The 25000-nt window shown below is 47.3% G+C and overlaps 1 protein-coding gene across 1 annotated transcript in view; it reads left to right on the forward strand.

The window, feature by feature from the left end:
* Positions 1-25000, forward strand: part of syne1a (spectrin repeat containing, nuclear envelope 1a) — a 92585-nt gene that overhangs the window by 167 nt on the left and 67418 nt on the right. Inside the window, exons 1-46 of the mRNA XM_035523949.1 lie at positions 1-19; positions 1652-1761; positions 4232-4336; positions 5036-5173; positions 5256-5420; positions 5531-5643; positions 5881-6049; positions 6262-6358; positions 7261-7457; positions 7754-7918; positions 8175-8330; positions 8433-8570; positions 9684-9833; positions 10071-10229; positions 10621-10785; positions 11033-11167; positions 11290-11448; positions 12256-12464; positions 12607-12679; positions 12926-13081; positions 13334-13456; positions 13540-13671; positions 13816-13956; positions 14106-14266; positions 14742-14892; positions 15013-15240; positions 15345-15443; positions 15580-15767; positions 15940-16063; positions 16288-16451; positions 16673-16826; positions 16942-17567; positions 17822-18001; positions 18278-18428; positions 18538-18696; positions 18863-19045; positions 19145-19246; positions 19359-19562; positions 20059-20266; positions 20660-20769; positions 21014-21219; positions 21406-21567; positions 21700-21982; positions 22693-22889; positions 23714-24023; positions 24165-24329. The exon at positions 1-19 is cut by the window's left edge and continues 167 nt beyond it. Of these exons, the coding sequence (XP_035379842.1) occupies positions 1-19; positions 1652-1761; positions 4232-4336; positions 5036-5173; positions 5256-5420; positions 5531-5643; positions 5881-6049; positions 6262-6358; positions 7261-7457; positions 7754-7918; positions 8175-8330; positions 8433-8570; positions 9684-9833; positions 10071-10229; positions 10621-10785; positions 11033-11167; positions 11290-11448; positions 12256-12464; positions 12607-12679; positions 12926-13081; positions 13334-13456; positions 13540-13671; positions 13816-13956; positions 14106-14266; positions 14742-14892; positions 15013-15240; positions 15345-15443; positions 15580-15767; positions 15940-16063; positions 16288-16451; positions 16673-16826; positions 16942-17567; positions 17822-18001; positions 18278-18428; positions 18538-18696; positions 18863-19045; positions 19145-19246; positions 19359-19562; positions 20059-20266; positions 20660-20769; positions 21014-21219; positions 21406-21567; positions 21700-21982; positions 22693-22889; positions 23714-24023; positions 24165-24329 (7689 nt within the window). The remainder of the gene's footprint in view (positions 20-1651; positions 1762-4231; positions 4337-5035; positions 5174-5255; positions 5421-5530; positions 5644-5880; positions 6050-6261; positions 6359-7260; positions 7458-7753; positions 7919-8174; positions 8331-8432; positions 8571-9683; positions 9834-10070; positions 10230-10620; positions 10786-11032; positions 11168-11289; positions 11449-12255; positions 12465-12606; positions 12680-12925; positions 13082-13333; positions 13457-13539; positions 13672-13815; positions 13957-14105; positions 14267-14741; positions 14893-15012; positions 15241-15344; positions 15444-15579; positions 15768-15939; positions 16064-16287; positions 16452-16672; positions 16827-16941; positions 17568-17821; positions 18002-18277; positions 18429-18537; positions 18697-18862; positions 19046-19144; positions 19247-19358; positions 19563-20058; positions 20267-20659; positions 20770-21013; positions 21220-21405; positions 21568-21699; positions 21983-22692; positions 22890-23713; positions 24024-24164; positions 24330-25000) is intronic.

A 25000-nucleotide genomic window follows, 5' to 3' on the forward strand; every position in this document is an offset into this window, starting at 1 on the left:
CGGCTTCTCGACCCCGAGGGTGAACACCGAACCGCCAGCACACTTCATTTCTACAGGATCGGCTGCTGGATTCATCGTCCACAGCGCAATTTTATCTCACTGCAATATAACGGACGGGCCAGATGTTATATTTGTAATAATTCCGTATGAGTGAAAAAAAAAGTGAAAGTGAAATATACTGCCTGGCCAAAAAAAAGGTCACATACTCTAATATTTCGTTGGACCGCCATTAGCTTTGATTACGGCACGTGTTCACTGTGGCATCATTTCCACAAGCTTCTGCAATGTCACGACATTTATATCTGGCCAGAGTTGCATTAATTGTTCCCCAAGATCTTGTACTGATGATGTGAGATTTGGACCACTGCGCAAAGTCTTCTACAGCACATCCTAAAGATTCTCAATGGGGTTCAGGTGGTGGCCAATCCATGTGTGAAAATGATGTCTCATGCTCCCTGAACCACTCTTTCACAATTTGAGCCAGATGAATCCTGGCATTGTCATCTTGGAATATGCCCGTGCCATTAGGGAAGGAAAAATCCATTGATGGAATAATCTGGTCGTTCAGTATATTCAGGTAGTCAGCTGACCTCATTCTTTGGGCACACAACGTTGCTGAACCTAGACCTGACCAACTGCAGCAACCCCAGATCATAGCACTGCCCCCACAGGCTTGTATGGTAGGCACTAGGCATGATGGGTGCATCACTTCAGCTACCTCTCTTCTTACCCTGATGCGCCCATCACTCTGGAACAAGGTAAATCTGGACTCATCAGACCACATGAACTTCTTCCATTGCTCCAGAGTCCAATCTTTATGCTCCCTAGCAAATTGAAGCATTTTTTGCTGGTTAGCCTCACTGACAAGTGGTTTTCTTAAGGCTACACAGCTGTTTAGTCCCAATCCCTTGAGTTCCCGTCGCATTGTGCGTGTGGAAATACTCTTACTTTCACTATTAAACATATCCCTGAGTTCTACTGTTGTTTCTCTACGATTTGATTTCACCACACGTTTAAGTGATCGCCGATCACGATCATTTGAGATTTTTTCCAACAACATTCCTTCCTCGAAGATATTGTTTCCCCATTGTTACTTCCACTTTTTAATAATGCGTTGGACAATTCTTAACTCAATTTTAGTAGTTTCAGCAAACTCCTCTGCTTGATGCATGCCAATAATTTGACCCATCTATTTGACCCATCTTTTCCACAACCACAGGATGTGTCTTTCAACATGGTTGTTTAACAAATGAGAAGCTACTCACTGTATCAGCTAGGGATAAATAACTTGTTGCCAGCTGAAACATAATCACCCATGCAGTAATTATCCAGTGGGAGGCTCTTACCTATTTGCTTAGTTAAATCCAGGTGGTGACCTTTTTTTTGGCCAGGCAGTGTATCTGTGAGCTGTATACATTTCCTCTGTAATGGAACAGGGTGGACTCATCATTTGATAGGCAGCTCCACATATTAACCCTATTACTTAGTTAATGCCAACTTGGTATGTTTTCTTTGTGGCTGGTGCCACAATTTCAACAAAAATCAAATTCCAATAAAACCTGGGCTTAGAAAATGTAAATGCAGGTTTGCTTGATTACTGGACATGTTTGGATATGCAGAGATTCTGTCTCCTGCCCCCTGTGATGTTTAGATGTGGACGTTGATAAGCCAGACGAACGGTCCATTATGACATATGTGGCTCAGTTCCTGAAGCATCACCCAGACCCCCAGGAGACAGAAACGGCGGGGCAGCAGGACGAGGTAACATCTCCCTCACTGTCCAGAACATACACGTCAGCCACTTCGCATTTGTTCGTCCCTCTGTACCCCTGTAACACGTATTCTCACCTCATCACTCCCTGTACCCCTGTAACACGTACTCTCAGCTCATCACTCATCACACCCCGTACCCCTGTAACACGTACTCTCACCTCATCACTCATCACTACTCATACCCCTGTAACACGTACTGTCACCTCATCACTCATCACTCCCTGTACCCCTGTAACACATACTCTCAGCTCATCACTCATCACTCCCCGTACCCCTGTAACACGTACTCTCACCTCATCACTCATCACTACTCATACCCCGTAACATGTACTGTCAACTCATACCCCTGTAACACGTACTCTCACCTCACCACTCATCACTACTCATACCCCTGTAACACGTACTCTCACCTCATCACTCATCACTCCCCGTACCCCTGTAACACGAACTCTCACCTCATCACTCATCACTACTCATATCCCTGTAACACGTACTCTCACCTCATCACTCATCACTCCCCGTACCCTTGTAACACGAACTCTCACCTCATCACTCATCACTACTCATACCCCGTAACACATACTGTCAACTCATACCCCTGTAACACGTACTCTCACCTCATCACTCATCACTACTCATACCCCTGTAACACGTACTCTCACCTCATCACTCATCACTACTCATACCCCTGTAACACGTACTGTCAACTCATACCCCTGTAACATGTACTCTCACCTTATCACTCATCACTACTCATACCCCTGTAACACGTACTCTCACCTCATCACTCATCACTACTCATACCCCTGTAACACGTACTGTCAACTCATACCCCTGTAACACGTACTGTCATCTCATACCCCTGTAACATGTACTCTCACCTTATCACTCATCACTACTCATACCCCTGTAACACGTACTCTCATCTCATCACTCATCAGTACTCATACCCCTGTAACATGAATTCTCACTTCATCACTCATCACTACTCATACCCCTGTAACACGTACTCATCACTCATCACTCCCGTAACATGGTGTTTCATCCCTGACCATCTTTGTTACTTCTCTCTCACTCTATCTCTCTCTCTCTCTCTCTCTCTCTCTCTCTCTCTCCATCCCTTGCTGACTCTCTCTCTCTTCATCCCTCTCTCCTCTAATAATGCGATGTCCTTTTTTGTTGGGCTTGCCCGTGCTCTGAAGTTCTCTCCTGCTCCTCAAGCCATCGGGGAAATGTTCAGAGGGAGGCTGACCCAGTCCGGTAATGTCTGCCGGTCATTTCCAGCACCCGGGAGCACGCCGTTTTGCCGTCTTCTACTGCAGCTCAAATTGCTTTCGTGTTCTGTGGAAATTTATTGTCATAACATGCAAAAAAAAAAAAAAAAAATGACTGCAACATGCGGCAGAACAGATAATATACATATTCTTCATGAATATAATTTGAATGCTGTAGTATGCATTGTGCTGAAATTCCCAGGATGTTGTAGGGCTCTGGGTTCTGCCGTTCCTATTACCATTACATTAGAGCCGAAACTCTGGCTCGCATTTGCATCACAATGCCGCCCCTTGGGTTGCTGCTAGTGGCTGACATTGACAGTCTGATGATAAGCCTCAGCAGGCCTCAGTAAAGCAGGTCTTATACCAGGTTATGCTGACTCTGCATCCTGCCCTCAGTACTCAGTACTCAGTACTCAGTACTCCTTCTGCTCCTACCTTCTGAAGCTGCTCCGTGTCATTAAAGGGCCGTGACTAATGGCGCCGTCACCGTTCTTTAATCCTAATTAAGTTAAATGGGGAATTTAATTGGTATGGGGGGAAAGAGAGAGATGAAATCTAAACGGGGTCATGGGGTCATCATTCTCACCAGAGGTATTACCTCGCCAACACCTAGATCTGAAACCAAGCTGTCCGCCCACGTGAGAGAAGACACGCGGCTTCGTCCCAACAGGTTCAGGTTCGACAGAACAATGGCCGGCGCCGTTCACAGGAAATGTCAACTTGTGTAAAATGATGATCTCCCCCACGGTGATGTATTTTTGGCTCCCCCGCTGAGTGGTTCAGGGCAGATGCACACAATGAAGGGGAAGAATACCGCACTCAGGGGGGGGGTGTCTCTCTGAGGCTTTAAATGTGCCTAAACTCTTAGCCTGTGTTTCGACTGCCTGCTGTAATTGCTTCCTGAGCCCGGGTCTTAGACTGTAATAATTGACTCCCAGTAAGGTGTGAGCAGGTTTAGACTCAATGTAAACATATTTATATTTGTTTATTATTTCTGCTCCTTTAAATGCGTGCAGAGTAATTTTGTAGCTAATGTGTAAAGAATGGGGGATAATATTAATACGTGGCATCCACAGAATTTTAAATGAGTGTGAAAGGTTTTTTGTTAACGCATGGTCTCTCCCTCTCTCTCTCTCTCTCTCTCTCTCTCTCTCTCTCTCTCTCCCCCTCCCTCCCAGCAGGAGCAGAGAAAGACCCTGAGGGAGTTGAAGGTGTGGGTTGAACAGTTAGAGAGAGACTGTGCACAGGCGCAGAGGGAAAAGGGAGACCTCGGTCAGTTGTACCAGGTAAACCAGGACGCATCCTTCTTCATCAGCCAGCAACCCCCGCCCAGTCCACCAATTCAGGCCGCTGACGAGGCGCTCCGCAGGGGGTCACGCCCTAAAGTCCTGTGGGAATACCCACAGTGATGTAAGGGGCGCGACCAAAAAAACGCCCCCAGTAACTCTGCAGACATTTGGCTCCAAAAAGAGTTCAGGAACATATGAAGAGGCTGGCGAAAGCTAGCACTGCTTTTGATACGGAGACCCGAGCACAGACGTTCTCATTATGTCCATAATTATGAGCACACAACACACACAGCACTACTCAGACAGCTGCTGGTGTGCGCGGCCAATCTGTCCGTGATCGGAAGCAGCCCACAGAAACGGTTCATATTTGGAGAGCGTTTACGTGGAGACGGAAGGGAGAAAAGAAAGGCCAGGGGGAAGGTGTGCTTGGGTGGTTGGTCAGCACCCGGGCAGCCCCGTGTGCCTTGGGCATCTGACACTTACTCTTGTTCTTCCGTCCTTTTGAAATGTATTTTTGCGATTTCACTCTCACTTACGGAACACAGCAACATATCAAGGTCCCTTTTAACTACTTTTCTGATCTCATTCCCACTTTCTTTTTGACTTTTCTTTTTGTCATTCCTGCTCCTTGTTTCTTGTTCTCTCTCTCTCTCTCTCTCTCTCTCTCTCTCTCACACTCCCTCGTTCTCACTTCAGTGCTTTAAGCGCTACCGTGTGCAGTATGAGCTGAGGAGGAGACAGGTGGAAACATGCATGCAGTCCATGCAGAAGGGTGGCATACTGACTTCAGATCAAGCCCTGGTTAAGCAGGCCTGGGAGAGACTGTCTGCTAGGGTGAGACACACACACACACACACACACAGGCACGCACCCAGATTCTACACATGCGCAAAAATAACCCACACGTTCTTTGCAGCTCCTGGACTGGCATCTGCAGTTGGATGGTGCTTTGCCCAACCCTCTGGGTGAGGCAGCTCTGTGGCTCCACCAGGTGGAGAGGATTTTAACGGAGGAGCTTCTCCCCAGGCAGACGCACGATGACACCGCCGCTGCCGTCCACAAAACCCAGCAGCGGCATAAGGTACACGGGGAGCAGGCGCGCGCCCTGCAGCCCAGCATGCGCCAGGGGGTGAAGGAGGGGCAGAGAGGCTATCAGGGCCTGGGGTGACCAGGGTGACTTTGTTCCTGTAGGAGGTTCTTGGGCAACTTGAAATGCACCAGCAGACATTCCAGGGTCTCCACAGAGACGCGAGCGTTGGTGGTGCTCGTGTTCCTGAGGATCAGCTTCAGGACCTGGCAGAGAGGTGTGTTGGGACAGGGGGGACCACATGGCTTGTCTTTAATCAAAGTTGTTCTAAACAAAGCTATTTTTAAAATCCCCAATGAGGACAACACACGTTTCGAATGAATATCAGCCTGTGGCAGGCAGGGGTCTTCAGTAGCTGGTTTTAAACACATAGGTTTTACTGGCTAAAAGCAGTAAAGTCAGGATAAAATAATTGCATCACACTCACTGACTAATGCTGTCCAACGCCTCCCAGATTCAACTACATAGCTACAGCCTCGCACGCTCATTTGAGCAAACTGGAATTCTGGGAGTTGAAGTACCGTATGCTGGCTTTTCTGTCACTGGGCGAGTCCAAGCTAAAATCCTGGATCATCAAATATGGACGGCAGGAGACGGCAGAGCATCTGCTGCAAGACTACGTGGTGAGTGTAGAGACATGTATGCACCATCTGCTGCACTTAGAAATGCTGTGGTACGATGAGAACTAATGTTTCTGAACGCCACAGTGCGCTTCTCACGTGCGCGCTCCCACTGCTCCATTTCTCTTAATCCAATCCCGTCTCAGGTCAGCAGAGGGGTTAGTTACGTTGGCTCTTTTTTTAATTAAACCTCTGTCCTGTGTGTGTTTTACTAGTTGTTTGTGGAACGTCAGCAGTTCTTCCAGAAATACGACTCCGTCTGCGAGGCGCTGAAGCACGCCGCCGCACTCTACATAAACGCCGACAGCTCAGGTGAGACTGGCGGCCAGTGGTCCTTAAACAGTCAGAGTCCCGTGAAAGTTCAGGGCTGAGCTCCGTACAGAACACAAGAATTAGTGTCTCTTCTCTGTCTTCCGTCCATATTTGCAGAATGAATGGTGTCAAAAGCAGGCCTGAAACTGCTTTCAGAGTATAAATTTGATGTGCTCTGAAGTTCATAATGCAGAAACATCCCCATGAACTACACAGGATAATGGAATTCACTTTCATTTATTTTAGATCAATGTGTTCTCCATTCACCATCGCTCTGTCAATCAGTCAATCAGTCTACACCCGTATCACTCTCTCTCTCTCTCTCTCTCTCTCTCTCTCTCACTCTCCTTCTCTTTCTCACTCTCTCTCTCTAGCTTTCCCTGCTTGGCTCTCTCTCCTCAGGCTACTGGTAAATGAGGTTTTCCCAGGCACAGTATTCAGGGGGGAATTCCACTCCATTAGTGGAGATATTCTAATTGGGTCTTCTCAAGGCCATGCTAACATGTTGCACTCACCGTGCCTCTGGCAGTGGGCGGGCTTTCTCCCCTCTCCGCTGTGATTGGTGCATGTTGAAATCATGAGCCCCACATGAGCTTTAAAACATAAAAGATGATTTGGGTTTTTGTTACTTTAATTTATGGTATCAAAATTGAAATATGTATCATATTTCTTCCATGTTTTACATATCTCCATATAACACTGCTGTTTTATAACGCACTATATTTTATTCCATTGTAAGACTCTGCTCTGAATATAAGGATCTAAAATGTTTGTGTGTGTGTGTGTGGGTGTGTGTGTGTGTGTGTGTGGGTGTGTGTGTGTGTGTGTGTGCGTGTGTGTGTGGGTGGGTGTGTGTGTGTGTGTGTGTGTGTGTGTGTGCGTGTGTGTGTGGGTGGGTGTAGTCGAGGAGGGCGTGAGGCGGTTCCTGAGGGATGTAGCAGATCAGTGGAGGAGTCTGTCGGTGGAGGTGCGCAGCGTTCGGTCCATGCTGGAGGAGGTGCATGGCAACTGGGACAAATACACCAGCAGTGTGTGCTCACTACAGGTCTGGCTGGAGGATGGCCAGGGAGCTCTCCGACAGCCTGAGAACACCAAACGAGTGAGAACACTCACACACACGCACAATAAACCAACTCACAGTGTCATAAATGTATACCAACTACTCTCAAATACACTAACATTACACCCACACAGACATACGTATAATAGCCTCCGCACACTGGGAACGGTAATTCCTCATCCTGGCTGTTATCCAAGATCACCCTGATCTGCTAACATGAAACCAAAATGTTCATATATTATTGATATATCACTGGTACATAAATCTCTCTCACTCTCTCTCACTCTCTCTCACTCTCTCTCACTCTCTCTCCCTGTCATATACAACCTCTGCAGGAGTTCTTCAAGACTCTCCCACACTGGATGGAGCAGCATGCCATCATGAACGATGCAGGAAACTTCCTCATTGAGACGTGTGATGAAACAGTGTCCCGTGACATAAAGCACCAGTTGCTTCTCCTCAATGGCAGATGGCGAGATCTGTTCAGCAAAGCCAGACAGGTATATGCATGACCATCTTCTTAAATATTCTTCTTATAACTCTGAATACTCTGAAAAGTCATTCATTATGGAAACTATAACCTCTCGATTTGTAAGCTTCTACTGGAATCTCGCTAGGTTAGGAAACGGACACTTTTTAGCTTGAAGGCCAACATCTAGACCATCTTGTGTAGATTTCTGAATAACTTAGTCATTAGTCATTAGTGTTAGTCGTTGTTGCGTTTAAAGTAAAAGCAACCCTTTCTGCTCCCGACAGTATGCCCGTGTCAATGAGACTCACTCTCAGAGTGAGAAGGAACAGAAGGAGGCTACTACGGCTCTCAAAGACTTTCTAGAAGCATCTATGGCCAAACTTACCTCCCTTGTGCAGGTGTCGCTGCCTGACGTCAGAACCTTCATGCAGGATGTGGAGGTAAAGGTGTAGCTCCTGAATTCAAGTCTTTTTAGAAGGAGATTGTGTTTTCTTGCCAATAACACTTATTAACCCACTCACTTATCCCTTTTTACCATGCAGGAGATCATGGACAGGCTCCCAGCCATTGAGGCCCAGTATAAGACGGCTGCCCGCTCTGTCCAGCTCCGGTCCGGAGTCAGTGGCGATGGTTCTGAAGCGCTCTCGGCGGTGGCAAAGATTAAAGGGCTGCTGCATAAGGTGGAACAGTTTATTTCTAGATTCTTCTAACATATCAGTCAGAAATGTGCTTACTTGAAAAACAAAGCAACAATAAAGGCTTTTGAATAATATCAGTGGCCAGTTAGAAAACAGTATGTGCATTTAGCCGCTCTACTGTCTGTTAGGAAACTCAGAGTCAGTCCTGTGGCAGCTGCTACGCTGGTGTATGGGGTAGAACACAAGTTACTGTCACTCACCATGTATGGAGCCAGCTATCACCCTCCAGACCCAGAAACCGACTGAGGAGCTTCCCCTTGGAAACTCCATTTACTCCATTATTTAATATTGAAATATTGGCATACATTCAAAACAAGACAGTAAGACATTTACAAAGCATTATTGCATGTTTTATTTTTAAATGAATGAAATAAGGTAAGTTTAAATAAAGCATACTTAGCATTTTTATTTAATTTTAATGTAAAAGTAAAAAATTAAATAATTGAATGCAAAAAAATGGGAAAATGGCTGATATATGGTTTTTTTGTTTCAAGTTTCAAGTTTGGTTTATTTGTCACGTACATAGTCATACACGGTATAACTCGCAGTGAAATGGTTTTGTGAGTGCTCTGTCCAAGCAGAGAAAAGAAACAGGAAAAAAAATATTTATATAAAATTATATATATATTTTTTTATTATTATTATATATATATATATATATATATATATATATATATATATATATATATATATATATATATATATATATATAAGGAAAAAACAAAACAAAACAACAAAATATATATATATATATATATATATATATATATATTTTAAAAAAACATATATATATATATATATATATATATAAGGAAAAAACAAAAACTAAACAACAAAATATATATATATATATATATATATTTAAAAAAAACATATATATATATATATATATATATATATATATATATATATATATATATATATAAAAGGGAAAATATATATATATATTATATATACAAAAATATATATAACAATGTATGTACAATATATGTATAATATGCATATATACACAATGTACAATGTATATATGGATGTATGTATATGTACACAATGTAATGTGTGTGTGTGTGTGTGTGTGTGTTTGTACTCACTCAGATGAAGGAGAAGTGTCCGGGGGTTCTGAAAGAGTGTCAGACTATGCTGCCATTACTGGAGGAGCTGGAGAGACAGATCTCTGCCTTCTACCAGACTGCAGAGCGTACCGGCCACATCATCACGCAGCCGCACGACCAGCACAAGAACCAGGTGAGCGCGTGATGGGAGCTCTGGGAGCTCTGGGAGCTCTGGGAGGCGTGCATCACAGCCCCAGACCCGAGACATGGCCGGGGGAAGAGAAGAGTCACGACAATGATGCAGATGTGAAGTTTAGTGAGCAAAACCTGGATAACGCGCTGCGTTAATGAAGGATTATTAGTGATGCTAAATGTGTCTGTGGTATAATGTGTGTGTGTGTGTGTGTGTGTGTGTGTGTGTCTCCACAAGGAGCTACTGGCCCAGCAGCAGAGCTGTAAGCGGTGTGTGTGCGCAGTGGAGCGCAGTTACCTGGCCCTGCAGAGGGCTCTGTGCTGCACTAAAAACCTCTACAACTTTGACCCATCGCTTCTGCAAAACAGGGTCACCGAGCTCCAGACCACTGCACAGGTCAGCCCACAGTCCCTGGCCTGTTTCCTCTCTGCGATAGCGCGTAGCTATCACGCTACCACGGCACACATGCTGGTCATGGTCCCCTTCAGGGCTTACTCATATGCTAGACAAATTTAGCAGTTTATTTTTTTACATTCTGTTAGAGTCTCAGTCAGAGATCACCATAACAATAAATAGTTTAAACAATGAAAACCATATAGGTATTTAGTTGCACAGCTGTCTTTGAGTAAACCTGGAGAACTAGGGACCTAGACTCTAAATCCAGTCCTGGAGACTTGATCAGCACAGCTTACTCTGAACGGGGAGGAGGGGCTTTCACCCGCTCCGCTGGGGGCTGTGGGCACAGGGGGTCAGGAGCTCTGAAGCAGTGCCCGTGTCCCGCCTGCAGGCCCTCATCCAGGAGGCACTGGAGTGGAGGAGGGTGGCGGAAGCCGACGGAAACCTCACCCGGAGGTTCGAGGAGTCCCGTGCCGAGCTGGAGAAGGTCCTGCAGGTGGGGCAGGCGTGTCTGAAGGAGCACGGGGACCCGGCCAAGCTCTTCAGCAAGCACAGCGTACGTCACACAGCCTCGCGCTGACCGCTTATGTATGCGCACATCTGTTTTTCAATCTCTAGTTTGTTTCTCTGCATATGATTACTGTCAGTGAAACGATGTCATTTAAAAAGCATCGTACCATGCCTTTGTCAGCAACATACTGAGATGTGTGTACAGATGTCAGGGGTGGTCAGGGGCTCCTCATTATCCAGTGTTTCCCCGTAGTCTGTCAGTGATGTTAAGAGCAGCGTGCTTTTCTGCTTAGGATTTTTTTGGCCGGTTGGACCAGCGAGTTTTGAATGCCTATCTGAAGGCATGTGATGAGCTCACTGACATCTTACCTGAGGAGGAACAGGAAGGCCTCCAGGAGTCTGTCAGGAAGTTGCACAAACAGTGGAAGGTCAGTGCGGTGCCGGCCGCATCACAAAACAGCTCACTCTTCTCCCTAATTTATCTGGCAGGGCTGGCTCGGGTCAGCGCTGGACATTTAAACCTCTGCGGTGTGTATTTGCCTGTCACCAGGATATACAGGCTGAAGCCCCCGCACACCTTTTGAGGCTGAAAGCAGAAGCGGAGCGGCGCAGAGTGATGACATCACTGCAGGAGTGCAGGGCGGAGCTGAAGAGAGAGGACAAGGCCCTGGTCACAGTGGGCAGCGAGAGAGTGATCGGAGAGCACAGGGTGGGTCTGGGCGAATAGCAAGAGAGAGGGATCCCAGAACGAGTAGAAAGCGGGAACAACGGCGGTGAATGAGGGGGAAAAAAATGAGGGAACCACGAGGCAGCGAAACCAGTCAGATGGTAGAGGAAAGTGCTCATTCTGGGAGGAGGTTAGAGGCATGCCAGTGATGAGACGGAGTCAGGACAGTGATGAGACGGAGTCAGGACAGTGATGAGACGGAGCCAGGACAGTGATGAGACAGAATCAGGACAGTGATGAGACGGAATCAGGACAGTGATGAGACGGAGCCAGGACAGTGATGAGACGGAATCAGGACAGTGATGAGACGGAGCCAGGACAGTGATGAGACGGAGTCAGGACAGTGATGAGACGGAATCAGGACAGTGATGAGACGGAATCAGGACAGTGATGAGACGGAGCCAGGACAGTGATGAGACAGAATCAGGACAGTGATGAGACGGAGTCAGGACAGTGATGAGACGGAGCCAGGACAGTGATGAGACGGAGTCAGGACAGTGATGAGACGGAGCCAGGACAGTGATGAGACGGAGCCAGGACAGTGATGAGACGGAGTCAGGACAGTGATGAGACGGAGTCAGGACAGTGATGAGACGGAGCCAGGACAGTGATGAGACGGAGTCAGGACAGTGATGAGACGGAGCCAGGACAGTGATGAGACGGAATCAGGACAGTGATGAGACGGAGTCAGGACAGTGATGAGACGGCGCTCAAACAAGCATTTATCAAAGATCCGTGATGTGTCAGCACCAGTCATTTTTCTGAATGCCAATGTGTTTGCATCCTCAGGCCTTTTTCAGGCAGAAGGACCCCTTCTTAGTGTGCGAGCGGAGAATAATAACTATGGAACAGCTCTGCCAGAAACTTCCGGAAAATGATCCAATGCAAAAAGCACTGCTAGAGACCAGAGGTCATCTGTCAGAGGTCAAAGGCGATGTGGAATGTGCTCTTGTGAGACTCCAGCAGCACCCAGACAAATGGAGGCAGTGGCATGCCAGGTAAGGAGTGTACAGTGTAGGGTTGTTACCGCCTGCGGATGCGACGTGGACGATAATGGGACTAGATCACCAGTGGAAGCATCTCATTGCCAAAGGTCCTTGAGGGAAAGGAGTTCTGAGACATGTGCCTGCTGTGTTTCAGGTTCCAGGAACTCTCTGGCTGGCTCTCTTCACGGCAGGCAGCGCAGCGAGGTGGAGATCGCTCTCCTGTGCAGGTCAGCTGGGAGTGGGTGGCGCAGCGCTCGCTGTAATCAAGCCAGACCCCTTCTAAGAACGCGTTAACCTGCCCCTTCCGATCTTAACCTTCGCTCCCATGCTTGCATCGCTGCAAGCGCTGTCAGAGCCTTTCCGAGCTGTCGGTGGCCTGATGATTAGCGTACCCAGGCTTCTTGCTGCCACACTGCTCTACCCACTCTCCTTAAATAAATGGCTCCTTCTCCTCTTCCTCTCCGCGCTCGCAGGGTGGAGAGCTGAAGGCTCCCGAGGAGGCGCTGGGCTGGCTGAGGGTCCGTCTGAATGCGCTGGAGGAGCTGAGTACTGATGCGGAGGTTCTCAAGCAGCGGGTGGCCCTGGAGGAGCTCGCTAGCCAACTAACCCTTCTCTCCTCTCTAGATGAAGTAAGGGCATTGGGCGTTGTGTGAAGCCCCAGGGCATAGTTCCCTACTCTGTAAGCTCTAGGGACCTTGACAATACATACACGTGTATAAGAAGATGGTCCTGCAGTGTGTATGAATGGAACCTTTTTCGAGCAGGGGACAGGTGTGAAGTTAGCTGTCTGGACAACAATTCTGGATTTGCGGTGTTCAAATGTGTGTATGTGTGCGAGAGAACTGTAGCTAACCCTGCGCTTTGTCCCTCTGTGTGATAAGGAAATGTCTTTGGATGGGCACAGTGAGAGAGGAGGGGAGGAGGAGCTCCAGGCTTTGGGGCACAGCAGGAAGCCCGATGCAGAGCACATCCCAGAAGCCAAACAGCTGCTGCTGATCCACCAGGTGGGGCGCTGTTGCTAAGGGCTCCTCTTCGAATCGTGTCCGCCAAACCGTCCAGTCAACAGCCTCTCTGTTGTGTCGAGCAGCAGACTCTGGAGTCCCGGAGGAGGCAGGAGGAGGAGGCAGAGCCGCAGGGACCCGGGACTCGCCCAGCAGTGGTGCAGATCGAGCCTGGCGAAGAAGGCCACGCTGGGGCACGTCAGGATGAGCATCTGCAGGTGCAACTACGGCGCTGTCCCTAGGAAGGCGAAAATGTTCTGTTGAGTGCGAAATAAACTGGGACTTTCTCTGGGAATCACTGGAGAAGTCCTTTTCATTGTGAAACCGTGTACTAGTGCAGGTCGTTGTGCTGTGTATTTTAGGCCACTGTGAATGCATGGCAAGAGTTTGTGCTGGAGAGGGAGCAAGTTTGGCAGTTTGTGTGCAGTGCCACTCCTATCCTGCAGAGGGAGCTCATCTTCAGCAGCCTGGAAAACCTCACGGCCGAACTTGATTATGCTAGAGTAAGATCAGAATTAAGACAGAATAGGAATAAACATCAATTCTAACAAAGTCTTCACTTAAATTCACACCATTTTTATTCTCTCATTGTCTGCTTGTCCGCCATTTCTGTTTATGTGCATGTGTGTGCATGTGTGTGTGGTATGTGCAGCAGCTCCATGTGCAGACTGGGGCATTCGTGGAGAAGGCTCGGTCACTGGGGAAGACAGCAGCCGAGATGAAGCTGCGACCCCAGAACCGTTCCCTGCTGTCCAATCAGTCCCAGGCTGCTCTGGAGAAGATGCAGGAGGTGCAAGCCGGTCTCGAGAAAAAGTGAGAGCTTTAGTTGGCGTGCTTGTTTATGATAACGTTCCCGTTCACCTTTTGTCATTTTTGAATGTATAATATTGAATAATAATACATTCAACGTAAAGCACACTTATTACATAATTTGTGAGGAAATGTGGGCTATTATTCTTAAAATTTGTAATGACAAACATTACATGCTGTCACAATGCCTAACTGTTTACGTTCTTTAACAATTTAAACTTTTTTCTTCAATAATTCAGCAAGTTGGTACAGTGTGTAAAAGCCACTGCCTTGAGGTCTGAATTACGACTGTAACAGCGTGAACCCACTCATGCTATACATCAGTACAGCTCTATTGTAAAAAGAATATTGATGATTTCACTTTCAGATCATCATCTACAGCACTTTGAAAGGGCCCAATAGTGTCAATTCTTCAGTCATCCTGGCCTTTGAAGACTTGCTGTATGTCACACATCTCTCAATCTCTTCATTCATGCAGGACGCTGGAGCTTGAAGAGATGCATATGCAGTGGGAACGTTTCAACAGTGGGTTCAGAGCATTCGCTTCCCGGGTGCGTGAGACAGAGAAGGAGGTGGAAGAAGTTCACTGGAACTCGGCTTCGTTTGTCCAACAGACTGGCAGTGTGGAGGTATGGAGAGATGGCTGGATCAGTGAAGAAAACAGAGAAAGAGAATGCCGTAGGAAAGGTCTGCCCTTGAATAAGCACCGCACAGGTTCTCCTGGATGTCCGTCTGGCTTCGTCTCTCAGGTAGCGAAGGCCGGCTTAGAGGAGAGGACGAACATCTTGAGTCAGTTGGAGGAGGAGTGTCGCGGTCTGAGCCGATTTGTCACCCCGGGGAAGGCGGAGCATATTAAAGCGCGCTTATTACAGATCGGCCAGCAGTGGGAGCAGCTCAGGAGCGGCGTGAAGCGACAAGAGGCCGAACTTCGGGCCGGCTCTTCTCTGAAGAGGGAGTTCATCGAAGAGCTGGATGAGGTGCACCCACATAAACCTTTCACCTCTGTTGGATTATACGGTTTTGGTTGTGTGGACGTTAAGTAATTAGCCCGCCCCTTTGTTAATGGCCTTGATACCTTAAGGTGAAAAATGGAGTGGAAGAGCTTGCACACAAGTTGAACGACCCAGTTACTTCCTGTACCTCATCATCAAGAACATACCAAGCCCTGCATGATCATATGGTATGTTTGTTTTTTAACCATGGAGTGAATTTTTAGTTCTGCAGGATTTTTTAAAGTGTTTTTTCCAAATCATGTTTACAAAAGCATGTCTGTCTTTTATAGATTATTAGCAAATGAACGTTTGCTTTGTTTCCAGGATGTCTGGCAGGAGCTGAAGCAGCTCCAGCCCAGGCTGGTGGCACTGAGCTTGGGCCTGAGAGAGCTGTCTGATGGGGGTCAGCTGGAGAAGGAGGTAGCAGAGTTCCAGCGCACTTACGCGGAGCACTCAAGCGACGCCGCCAGTAAACAGGCCTTGTTGGAAGATCTGCTGACTCTGTGGCAGAAGTAAGTTGTGTTAAAGTTAAAGTCAGGAAAACCCACTAAACTCCTTCACATGACTATGACCCCACACGCCCATCATCTTCAAAGGCAGTCTGTGCTACTGGAGTGTGGTATCATATAATAATAAGCAATGATTTCTGTAGTTATTTCCTCTGTGTTGCTTTCCTTTTGCTAGGTATGAAAGGGATCTCTCAGCCCTGCAGGGATGGCTGGGTAGGTGTGAATATCTCTGTAATGCTGATACTCCATACCTGACCACAGACAAAGCCAGGCTTCACAGTCAGCTACAAATGCTGCAGGTAACTCATCTGCGACTCATGATGGGCAGAAGGGTTGGTTCTACCGGTTTTCTTTTTGACTGCTAACACACTTTTAACACTAAACCAGCCAATGGCCGACCTCTAATCAATGAAACAGATTCGGCGGGTTTTTCAAAACCCTTGGTGGGTTTAAGTTCAGATCGCTCGCTTTTCTGCGTGACTTAATCGCCTGATCCAGTACCGTTAATGTTGTGATTGGCCAGGATCTGCAGTCTGAGCTGCCTTCTCAGGAGGCTTTGTTAGAGAAGCTGGAGATGCAGGCTGAATCCCTCTACCCCACGGCATCAGAACGAAAGGCAGAACTCAGAGAAACCCACTGCAGCCTAGAGGAGAGGTGGTGCTCCCTCAGTACAAACATACCACTCAGGTAAAAAAAACAGTACTTTCCATTTTGATGAAAGTCACATTCGCGCTTGAATTCAGGCAAAACAGCCTAAATTCTGTCGAGAAAGATCTTTTTTTTTGCACAATGGTAAGTATGTATCTTGAATCCAGTATTTAGTACTGCATAGGTTTGTGATTCTTTTTGAATGGTTTTGAACTGTGTCTTTGATGTCTATTAGAATATTCCTACCCTGTGGTCTCCAGGATTCAGGAACTTCAGGCCCATCTTGCTCAGCTGGAGCAGTTTAACCAGGCCCTGATGGCTCTCACCCAATGGAGTGAGAACTTTCTTGGGCAGCTGAGAAGCAAATCCAAAGTCATTATTGATGACTTGACCTCTGTCAGTAGCCAGATTAAGGTAAAGAAGGAGCTATAGTCTAGATAATATGAGCTCCTACTCATCCAAATATTCCAGAGACATATATAAATTCATATATACATGTACGCTGTATGTTGTGTTTCTCTGTCTAAAGGATGATGAAGCTCTTCTCCAGACCCAAAAAGAGGCAGCAGCTGGCTTGCAGCAGCACGTGCAAACACTTGGACCCTCTCTAGCTCCTCTGGACCTCCAGTGCCTCCAGGCCAGAAAGGAAGACTGTCTCCAACCCTACTGCGAGGCCCAGAGCCTGGTGCAGCGCCGTGGCGAGGCTCTGGTTAAGCTTGAGGCCTTCTTGGTAACCTACAAATCAGCCACTAGCTCTCTACGGACCCTCCAGGCAGCAGTTGAAGGGCAGGGGAGCTGGGATCAAGCCAAGGCTGGGCACCTGAGCCAGGAACTCGGGCACATGGCCCAGGAGCTAGCCTCCCTGGAGGTCCAAGCTATGAGCTTGGATAGCGGTCTGAGCAAGGCATGCCTGCATCTGCACCGCAGTGATGGAGACAGAGCCTCCTGCCGGGGGCTGGTGGATGATCTGGGAACGGGCCTCCAGACTCTACAGCGGAACATGGGGTCAAGGCAGAGTGAGGCAGAGGCAGTAGCAGCCATGTGGAGCTCCTTCAGGGGTAGGAAGGAACTGCTTCTGAGGAGCCTGGAGGAGCTGGAAGAGAGAGCTAGAACAACGTGGTTCACGGAGCCAAGCACACAGAGCTTTCAGCAGAGGTATTCTTTCTAGACCTCATTGTCTATCTTGGCTGTCTACATTATGCTATTCACCTCATAATATTAGGGACGTGCATAACGGTAGTTTTAAATTTCGCTGCCAATGGTGAATCATCATTGGATTTGCTTTTCTTTATATCTAGGCACAATCTAGGTCAGGGAAACTGGCTTTAGTTGGTTCTTTAGTTGGTTATACTTGTTGGCAGTGTTTCGTTTCGATGCTTGCGGTCTTCGTCCCTGTGTGCGTGTGTCAGGCTTTGGATGCTAAGCCAGTTGGAGGAGGAGCTTCAGGCCCTGCAGCACAGCCAGCAGTGGTTAGGGGAGCGAGGGGAACAGCTGGCCCACAGGGACTGTGAGCTGGCTGGGGAGGCGCAGCAGGATGTAGCCTTGGTCCAGTGCACCTGGAAGAGGATCAGGAAACTCATCTCTGAGGAGTGAGTGTGTCACAATCAAAGACTGAACCACTTTGTACACCACATGTACTCGGCAAATAGAAATTTAAGAACATATAATGTGTAACTAGTAAACATGCAGGCGATATAATACAAAAAGGGCAATACAATAAATACTGTACAATGCAAATACTTGGGTCAGTACAAATCTTGAATTCATATTTACCATCTGTCATCTAACAGAGACGTGCGTGAGCCTCTTAAAGGAGCTCAAGGAAGGCCATAATTCATTATTGCCTAATTTTGCGGTTTGTGCAGTCAGGAGCAGTGTGGAGAGTTGCTGGAGGTTTGTAAGGAATACCAGACGCTTAGGTCCAAGATCAGCTCTGTCATTGAGAGGGCGCATGCCGTGGTGCCAGCCCAGTCCGGCCGGAACAACCCCGAGGACGTCCAGAGGGCCTTGACCCGGGTCAGTGTCCTTCATCTCCCCTTCACTCTACTTCTGCTTTTTTTATGATACAATAACTAATTCAGAAATAAACACACCACATTGTTTATTATTAATATCCTCTTTTTAGCTGGAGGCAGTGCGACTGGAGTTGGCAGACACTCAGGAGGAACTGAATCTGTTCGTCAGTAAAGGCAAGCGCCTCATCAGCGAGCTGAGGAAGCTTCCGGAAGACGTGGGAGAAAGCGTGCGCACCGAGATGGACACCATTGTGGACTCGTGGCTGGATGTGAGAGCTGTTAGACGTGCTGTTTTTGCATTTACTGAGGCATTATTCTGGCTCTAGCAAACAAGAGAGAGGAGAAGCCTCTATCAGATCAGCCTAGCAACGTACGCGGAGTAAGGGTATAATGACATTACATGTGTGTTCCTTGGTTTGCCTCCGCTTATCCCAGACATCTGAGAAGATAGATGAGAAGACCAGTGTCCTTGCGGTTTGTGTCGTGCTGTGGAACGAGATTAACTCGATCACCAACGACATTGAGTGCTGGAGCGCCACGTCTGTGAATGAGCTTAGCGAGGGCGCCGTTAACCTCCTCGCCGGCCCTGACACGGAAGAGCACCTCGCTCGGTTTAAGGTCAGTGGGACAGGCAGGCGTCAACGAGAGAGGGCTGAGTGAGCTGAATCGCTGTAGAAGCGTTGAGTACTGTACTACACACTGCTGTCTTTTTTTTAGCTGGAGCTGGAGGCTAAGGAGGAGGTACTGGAGAGCCTACAGGGGAAAATGACCGAACTGCGACAGGTGCTGAAGACCGAGCAAACACCTGCTCAGCTCCAGGTGAAAAGAAAATCCCTTCATTGTCAACACAGCACTATTTTTCATGTTTATAGAAGCTTATGACCACTGATTAGCATCTTATATTGTCCGTCCATATTCCGATTCTTATAAGGCAATGGAAGCTGACCTGAGGAAGAAGATCTTACATGCCAGGGAGGTTTATGAGCAGGCCAGGACGATCCTGGTGGACTTCAACTTCCAGAGGCAGCAGCTCAAGGATGTCATTTCCCAGGTGGCTGAGCAGCTGACGACTATTGAGGACACATTGTCAGAGCTATCGCAGATGTCTGACCCAGAAAATGTAGCCAAGATAAAGGTTAGTCTTGCCAGAGTGTTTTGAACAAAGCTAAGAAACAATAAATAGTGGTTTTACCCTTTCAGCAGTGGTTTAGTATAGTTTAGCTGACACTTTTACCAAAAGCAAGTTACATTTATGAGTGAATACAATCTGAGCAACTGAGGGTTTAGAGAACCATTATTTCTGAATAATGGACTGCTGACCTGTCTAAATGACCACTGCTATGGTCACCCAGTTGTCAGCTTTTATTAGCTATGTGGTTCAGATTAACTGTTTTTTCTTGGTGGAATCTATGTGTTGGGATCCCAATAAGCCTGTTCAGTTAATTTTGCAGTAATTAACAGCTGGCTGCATCCCTTACATGTAAAACTGTGCATCTCATTTATCCAGCATGCCACAGTCAGGGTATCTCAGCCTTGTCTGACTTAAATGAATTAGATGGTGCTAGACCACAGACGGCTGGCTATGTGTCGTCCCGACAGTAAGGCTGTACTTGTGTACTTTGTTACCCCAGGACATCCAGCGGGCTCAGAAGCAGGCGGACAGTAGTTTGGACGTGGCGAGCGAGTCTCTCAGGGCACTGTGCAGGGCTTACCCAGCCCAGCAGCTCTCGTGCCTGGGTAAGGACATCACCGGCCTGGTGAAGAGGAGCGAGGCTGCGATGCAGCACTCCAGCCGGATCCTTGTAATGCTGCAGGATACGCTAGTGCAGAGTTTTAATGGTAAGGGCAACACTAGTGAAGAGTTTTACTGGTGTGAGACAGTGAGAAATGCTGGGGAGGGAACATGACCAAACAAAGGGCATCTGCGTTTAGACATGACTGCTGAGCTTGGTTAGGACTAGTCTCTCCGGAAGGTGCATGTATACACATCGTCCTTTTACAATTATGCTGCCTACCATAACATGCAAACGGCACACCTGTGCCACAGACGCTTTCTCTCCCATGAACTGTATGATAGATCTCCTTGGGAACTGATTAGATTTTGTTACTAGGACAACTGAGAGCTGGTCCTTCCAGACACGCCCACACAGGCCATCTGTGCTGACAGCGGACCCCTCTGCTTGCCTGTCCCTACCTCTCCTCTCTCTTTCCTTAATCCTCGCTCTCTTGCAGAGCTCACACAGGGTTTCCACCACTGGCTCTCAGAGCTGAGGGCAGAAGCGGAAGACTGTGAGCAAGCAGGAGACGCCCCTGACGTTGCAACACAGCTGCAGAAGCACAAAGTACTGTTTGGCTAAATGTCCCCTACACTTATGAGTCTATAACTCCGTTGAAGTTACTCCTTTAATAAGTTACTCCTTTTTACAACCACCTTTCTCTAATCTAACGTGAAGCCAGTTGTGCTCAAATTTGTGCTCAAACACTGAAAATTATATATAATAGTTGAATTTGAATAAGCGTTTTCAGTCGACTGAGGCCTGGCTGCGGAAGTTGAGGGATTGCTGTAAAATGTCTGACATCTCTTAGGAGGTGCTGGAGCGGGCGGGGGAGGGTGAGGAGCGCATAGCCAGGCTGCGTGAAGAAGGAGATAAACTCCTGCACTACCTGTCCAAAAGCGGAGCTGGAGTGGTGCAGGAGCGCCTGGCCTCCTGTCAGCTGGCCTTGGACGAACTGGTGGGCACGTGCAAACAAACACTGCGCAATCTGGAGGAGAGCGCCGCTCTACAGGATGGGTAAGGAAGTGCGGCCAACTACCACACGACCGGATTTGCAATTTTCTTTTACATAATATTCACTCTTAGGTAGTAGAGCGCAAGTGTTTTGCGTGAAGTAACGGCCAAGGGCCTTTAGATCATCCTACAACCGTGTTTTGATAGGAATCTCTCACTGTTTAACCCAAGCAAGCGTCTCTGGTATAGGTTTGAGGCCCGTGTTGAGGAGGTGCAGGACTGGCTGCTCCAGATGAGGGTGCGGCTGCAGAAGGAGCCCGCTCTGTGGTGGGAGGAGCGGCCAGGAGCCCCCGACTGCTCTGCAGAGCTGGAGAGGATGGAAGCCCTTCACAAACAGCTGCTAACGAGGAGGTGCGTGTGCTTGGTGGAGCTCACTTCATCACCCTCGCTTACACACACACCACATTTTCTCCCCATGTATCTCTTGTCATCTTTTTGGGCCTCAACCGAGCAAACACGAGGGTGGATGTCTCTCTGCCACAGGGCATCTCTCGAGCGCCTCTCTCAGGCTTCTCTTGCCCTGCCTGAGAGCGGCCAAGGGGCAGGCTTGGCAGCCAGCCTCTACCTGGAGAAGCTCCTCTCCTCCCACCAGGACCTCCTTCAGGGGGCCTGGGCCCAGCTTCGGAGCCTCCAGGAGTACCAGGCCTTCGGGGAGGCGCTGAGGACTGTGGGTGACTGGCTGGAGGAGGTGGAGGAGAAGCTGGAGAAGCTGGAGAGCACAGAGGGGAATAAAAAGGAGGTGGAGGACAGACTGCAGCAGGTGCAGGTATGTGCCAACAGAGGGCGCTCTTATTTTGTTTCTATTTTTAAAATTATTTATTAGTGGACAAGCTGGTGATTTTTTCAGAATTTCAAATCACCGGGAAAAGGTCATGTGTTTTGTGTTTTGTGATGCTAGTGTTGAGCTGTTGTTGCTGTCAGAAGTAACAGTATGGTTTTCAGAGTCAGTCAAGCTTGATACATTTCAAACAGAATGGGAGGACTCTGCATTCCTAAATCACAGATGGGACAAAGAGTCTCAATTCTAAAGGAGTGAACAAAGAACACAGCTGAAATTCCACCTGTCTCTACTGCCTTGTGACAGTGACCTCTGGAATGACTGTTAAATCACACATTTCAGTGCACATATTTAGATTTCACTTGCAATTAAGATACTTTATTGGTCTGTATAGAAGGGCAATCTTCTGTCAGTTCTGTAGATCGGCTTAAAATTTTGCTGTGAATTTAAAACCACGAAGACGCTGACTTTTGGTACATGGACTCCTAGGTAGTATATCATAGATTCTAGCAAAGCCAATCATTTTTCAGCATATCATTAATACTGTAGCACATTTTGATCAAATGATTTTTAATAAGTCCTTTGGTGAGCTTTCCTTTGACTGTCAATCATTAGTTGAGACATATTTTTAGAATAGCATTTCTACAGTAGCAGCATCCAGAGTGTGTGTGTCTGTATGTGTCTGTCTTCCTATACAGGATATCCTGCTGATGAAGGGTGAAGGTGAGGTAAAGCTTAACATGGCTGCTGGTAAGGGAGAGCTCGTCATCAAGAACAGTGTGGAGACCCAACAGGAAGTAATCCGTTCTAGGCTCCAGGAAGTGATCCGCTCTAAGCTCCAGGAAGTTGAGGAGACATGGGCAGCGCTACTTTTAAGGGCCATTAGCTGCCACAGGTATAGTCAGGCCTTGTGCCTTCTGCGGACTCCTTCACGCTCCACTCACCAGCCGGGTTTCTCCTGTGTCGTGTATTGAAGATTCCGCTGGACTGATCATCACTACGTGCTGCATGAATAGCATCACTGTGTGTGTCATGAGCGTATGCAGAGTGTTCCGTTCCCTGCGGTGTAATAAGTGTCTATTAATCTGTTCCAGCATAAACAGTGGCATCCTTCTGCGTTCCCACAGGGTGTCACAAGCCCCTGCTCTCGTTACCGTGATTTCTTGATGCCATTTTATGGGCATCGTGCTTCATTTTAGCACATCGCTGTGTTAAAGCACAGGCTGCAGGTGTTTCGGTCCTTCACTGAGACGTCGGCCAGCACCTGGGCCTTCAATTATGGCGATGATTTACTACATTAGACTAAACGGCGCACGGCACATTCCGACAGCGCTGGGTTTTTGGGGGGGATCTCTGACCTCTTCATTCAGAGGCTTTGCCTGCTCTGGCCGGATGCCTCCCGTGACGCCACTTGATTAATTCCAGGATGTCTGTGCCAACTGGCTGCCAAGAGTATTGATTAAATGATTAATTAATAATAACCTGGTCATGGTTTGAATTAATATTTATTATTTATTATTAATTCATTTTGAATTCATTTTGCACTGGAAAAATTTGACATTCCGGAGGAATGGAGGAAAAGAACAAACGCAGACGCTACTGATGCTGTTTCTCTTATCATATGTCCATGCTGAACACGTGTCAGCCATTTTTATTATTATAGTTATTGTATGTGCATTGTAGATCCAGGTGACCGATAAACGTGTCTGTGTGTATCAGCCGTTTGGAGTGGACCGTGAATCAGTGGGAGCTGTTTGTGGAGTCGCGGGCCCAGCTGCAGGGCTGGTTGGAGGGGGTGGAGGCCGAGGTGAAGGGCCCTCTGGAGCCTCAACTGGGGCTGAGAGAGAAGAGACAGCAACTGGAAAGGCTGTGCTTGCTGTCAGCTGATGTAGAGGACCACCAGGGGGCGCTCTGCTATCTGGAAGAGAGTGCAGCCGAGCTCTACAAGCGCACCAGGGACCCCACCTTCAAGGAAGAGGAGACTGCTCTCCTCAGGGCGCAGTTTGATGATGTTAGAGCTGCGGCAGAGGTGACGTTCTATAAATTGTCATGTTGGACTTAACTGTGAATAAAAATGAACAGAAATATATCATCCTTTAAATGATATATTTATATTACACTTGAGATTCTTGAAATGATATAATTAGATATAATTACACTTTTCTTGCAGGAGCGAGTCAGACTTTCAGAAGGCGTCGTTTTTGAGCATGAGAAGTACATGGGCACAGTGAGAGAGCTCACTGATTGGCTAATGGACAAAGGGGAGGAGCTTCAGCGTTGTTCAGACCCATCTGGTGACTCCGCCTCCATTCAGCAGAAGCTGGTGGAAGTTCGGGTGAGAAAATGATGGGTGGAAAAATATGCTTGAACTTGAATGACATTACATACTGTTTTAAAAACATTTTCCGGATAATATGAGCCACACCTTTCATCATATCCAGCTTTACCTTAAGCACCAGCAGTGTTGCCAGTGAGAAAGCTAATACAAGTTTCTGCAAGTTATAAACATAAATTATAAGACGAGAAATATAATCTGCATCGCTCCTCTGGAATGAAAGAGAAATCTATCTTTTTTTTTAATTGATATTCATTCACATTCTCAGAAAACTGAATGAGTATTTATTTATTTGCTTGTTTTTGTCTGGATGAATGATCAGAAAGTGAGAGAAAAAATGTGAGAAAATGTGGATCATTTTAATGGGAATTCTCGTGTCCTTTTGCGACGTGTTCGTGTGTGGGTTTTTGTTTGAACACTTGAACACTTTTACTACCAGGCACATCGTTACCATATGGTGGCGCGCATGCAGGTCACACGAACTAACCCTAATTACCTATGGGGAATTGTTTTTACCGTCAAGCTCTTGCCTTTCAACGTTTACATTTTTTCCCTGAATTTACACCTCATACAATATTTGCACATCTCTTCTGGGAAGAGAGAGAAGATCTCAGTAATGGAGAATGGGGAAGCGACTCCAAGAACAAGTGTGGTCAAAGAAATTAAGGAAA

This window comes from Electrophorus electricus, chromosome 3 (genome assembly GCF_013358815.1).
Source record: "Electrophorus electricus isolate fEleEle1 chromosome 3, fEleEle1.pri, whole genome shotgun sequence".
NCBI lineage: Eukaryota > Metazoa > Chordata > Actinopteri > Gymnotiformes > Gymnotidae > Electrophorus > Electrophorus electricus.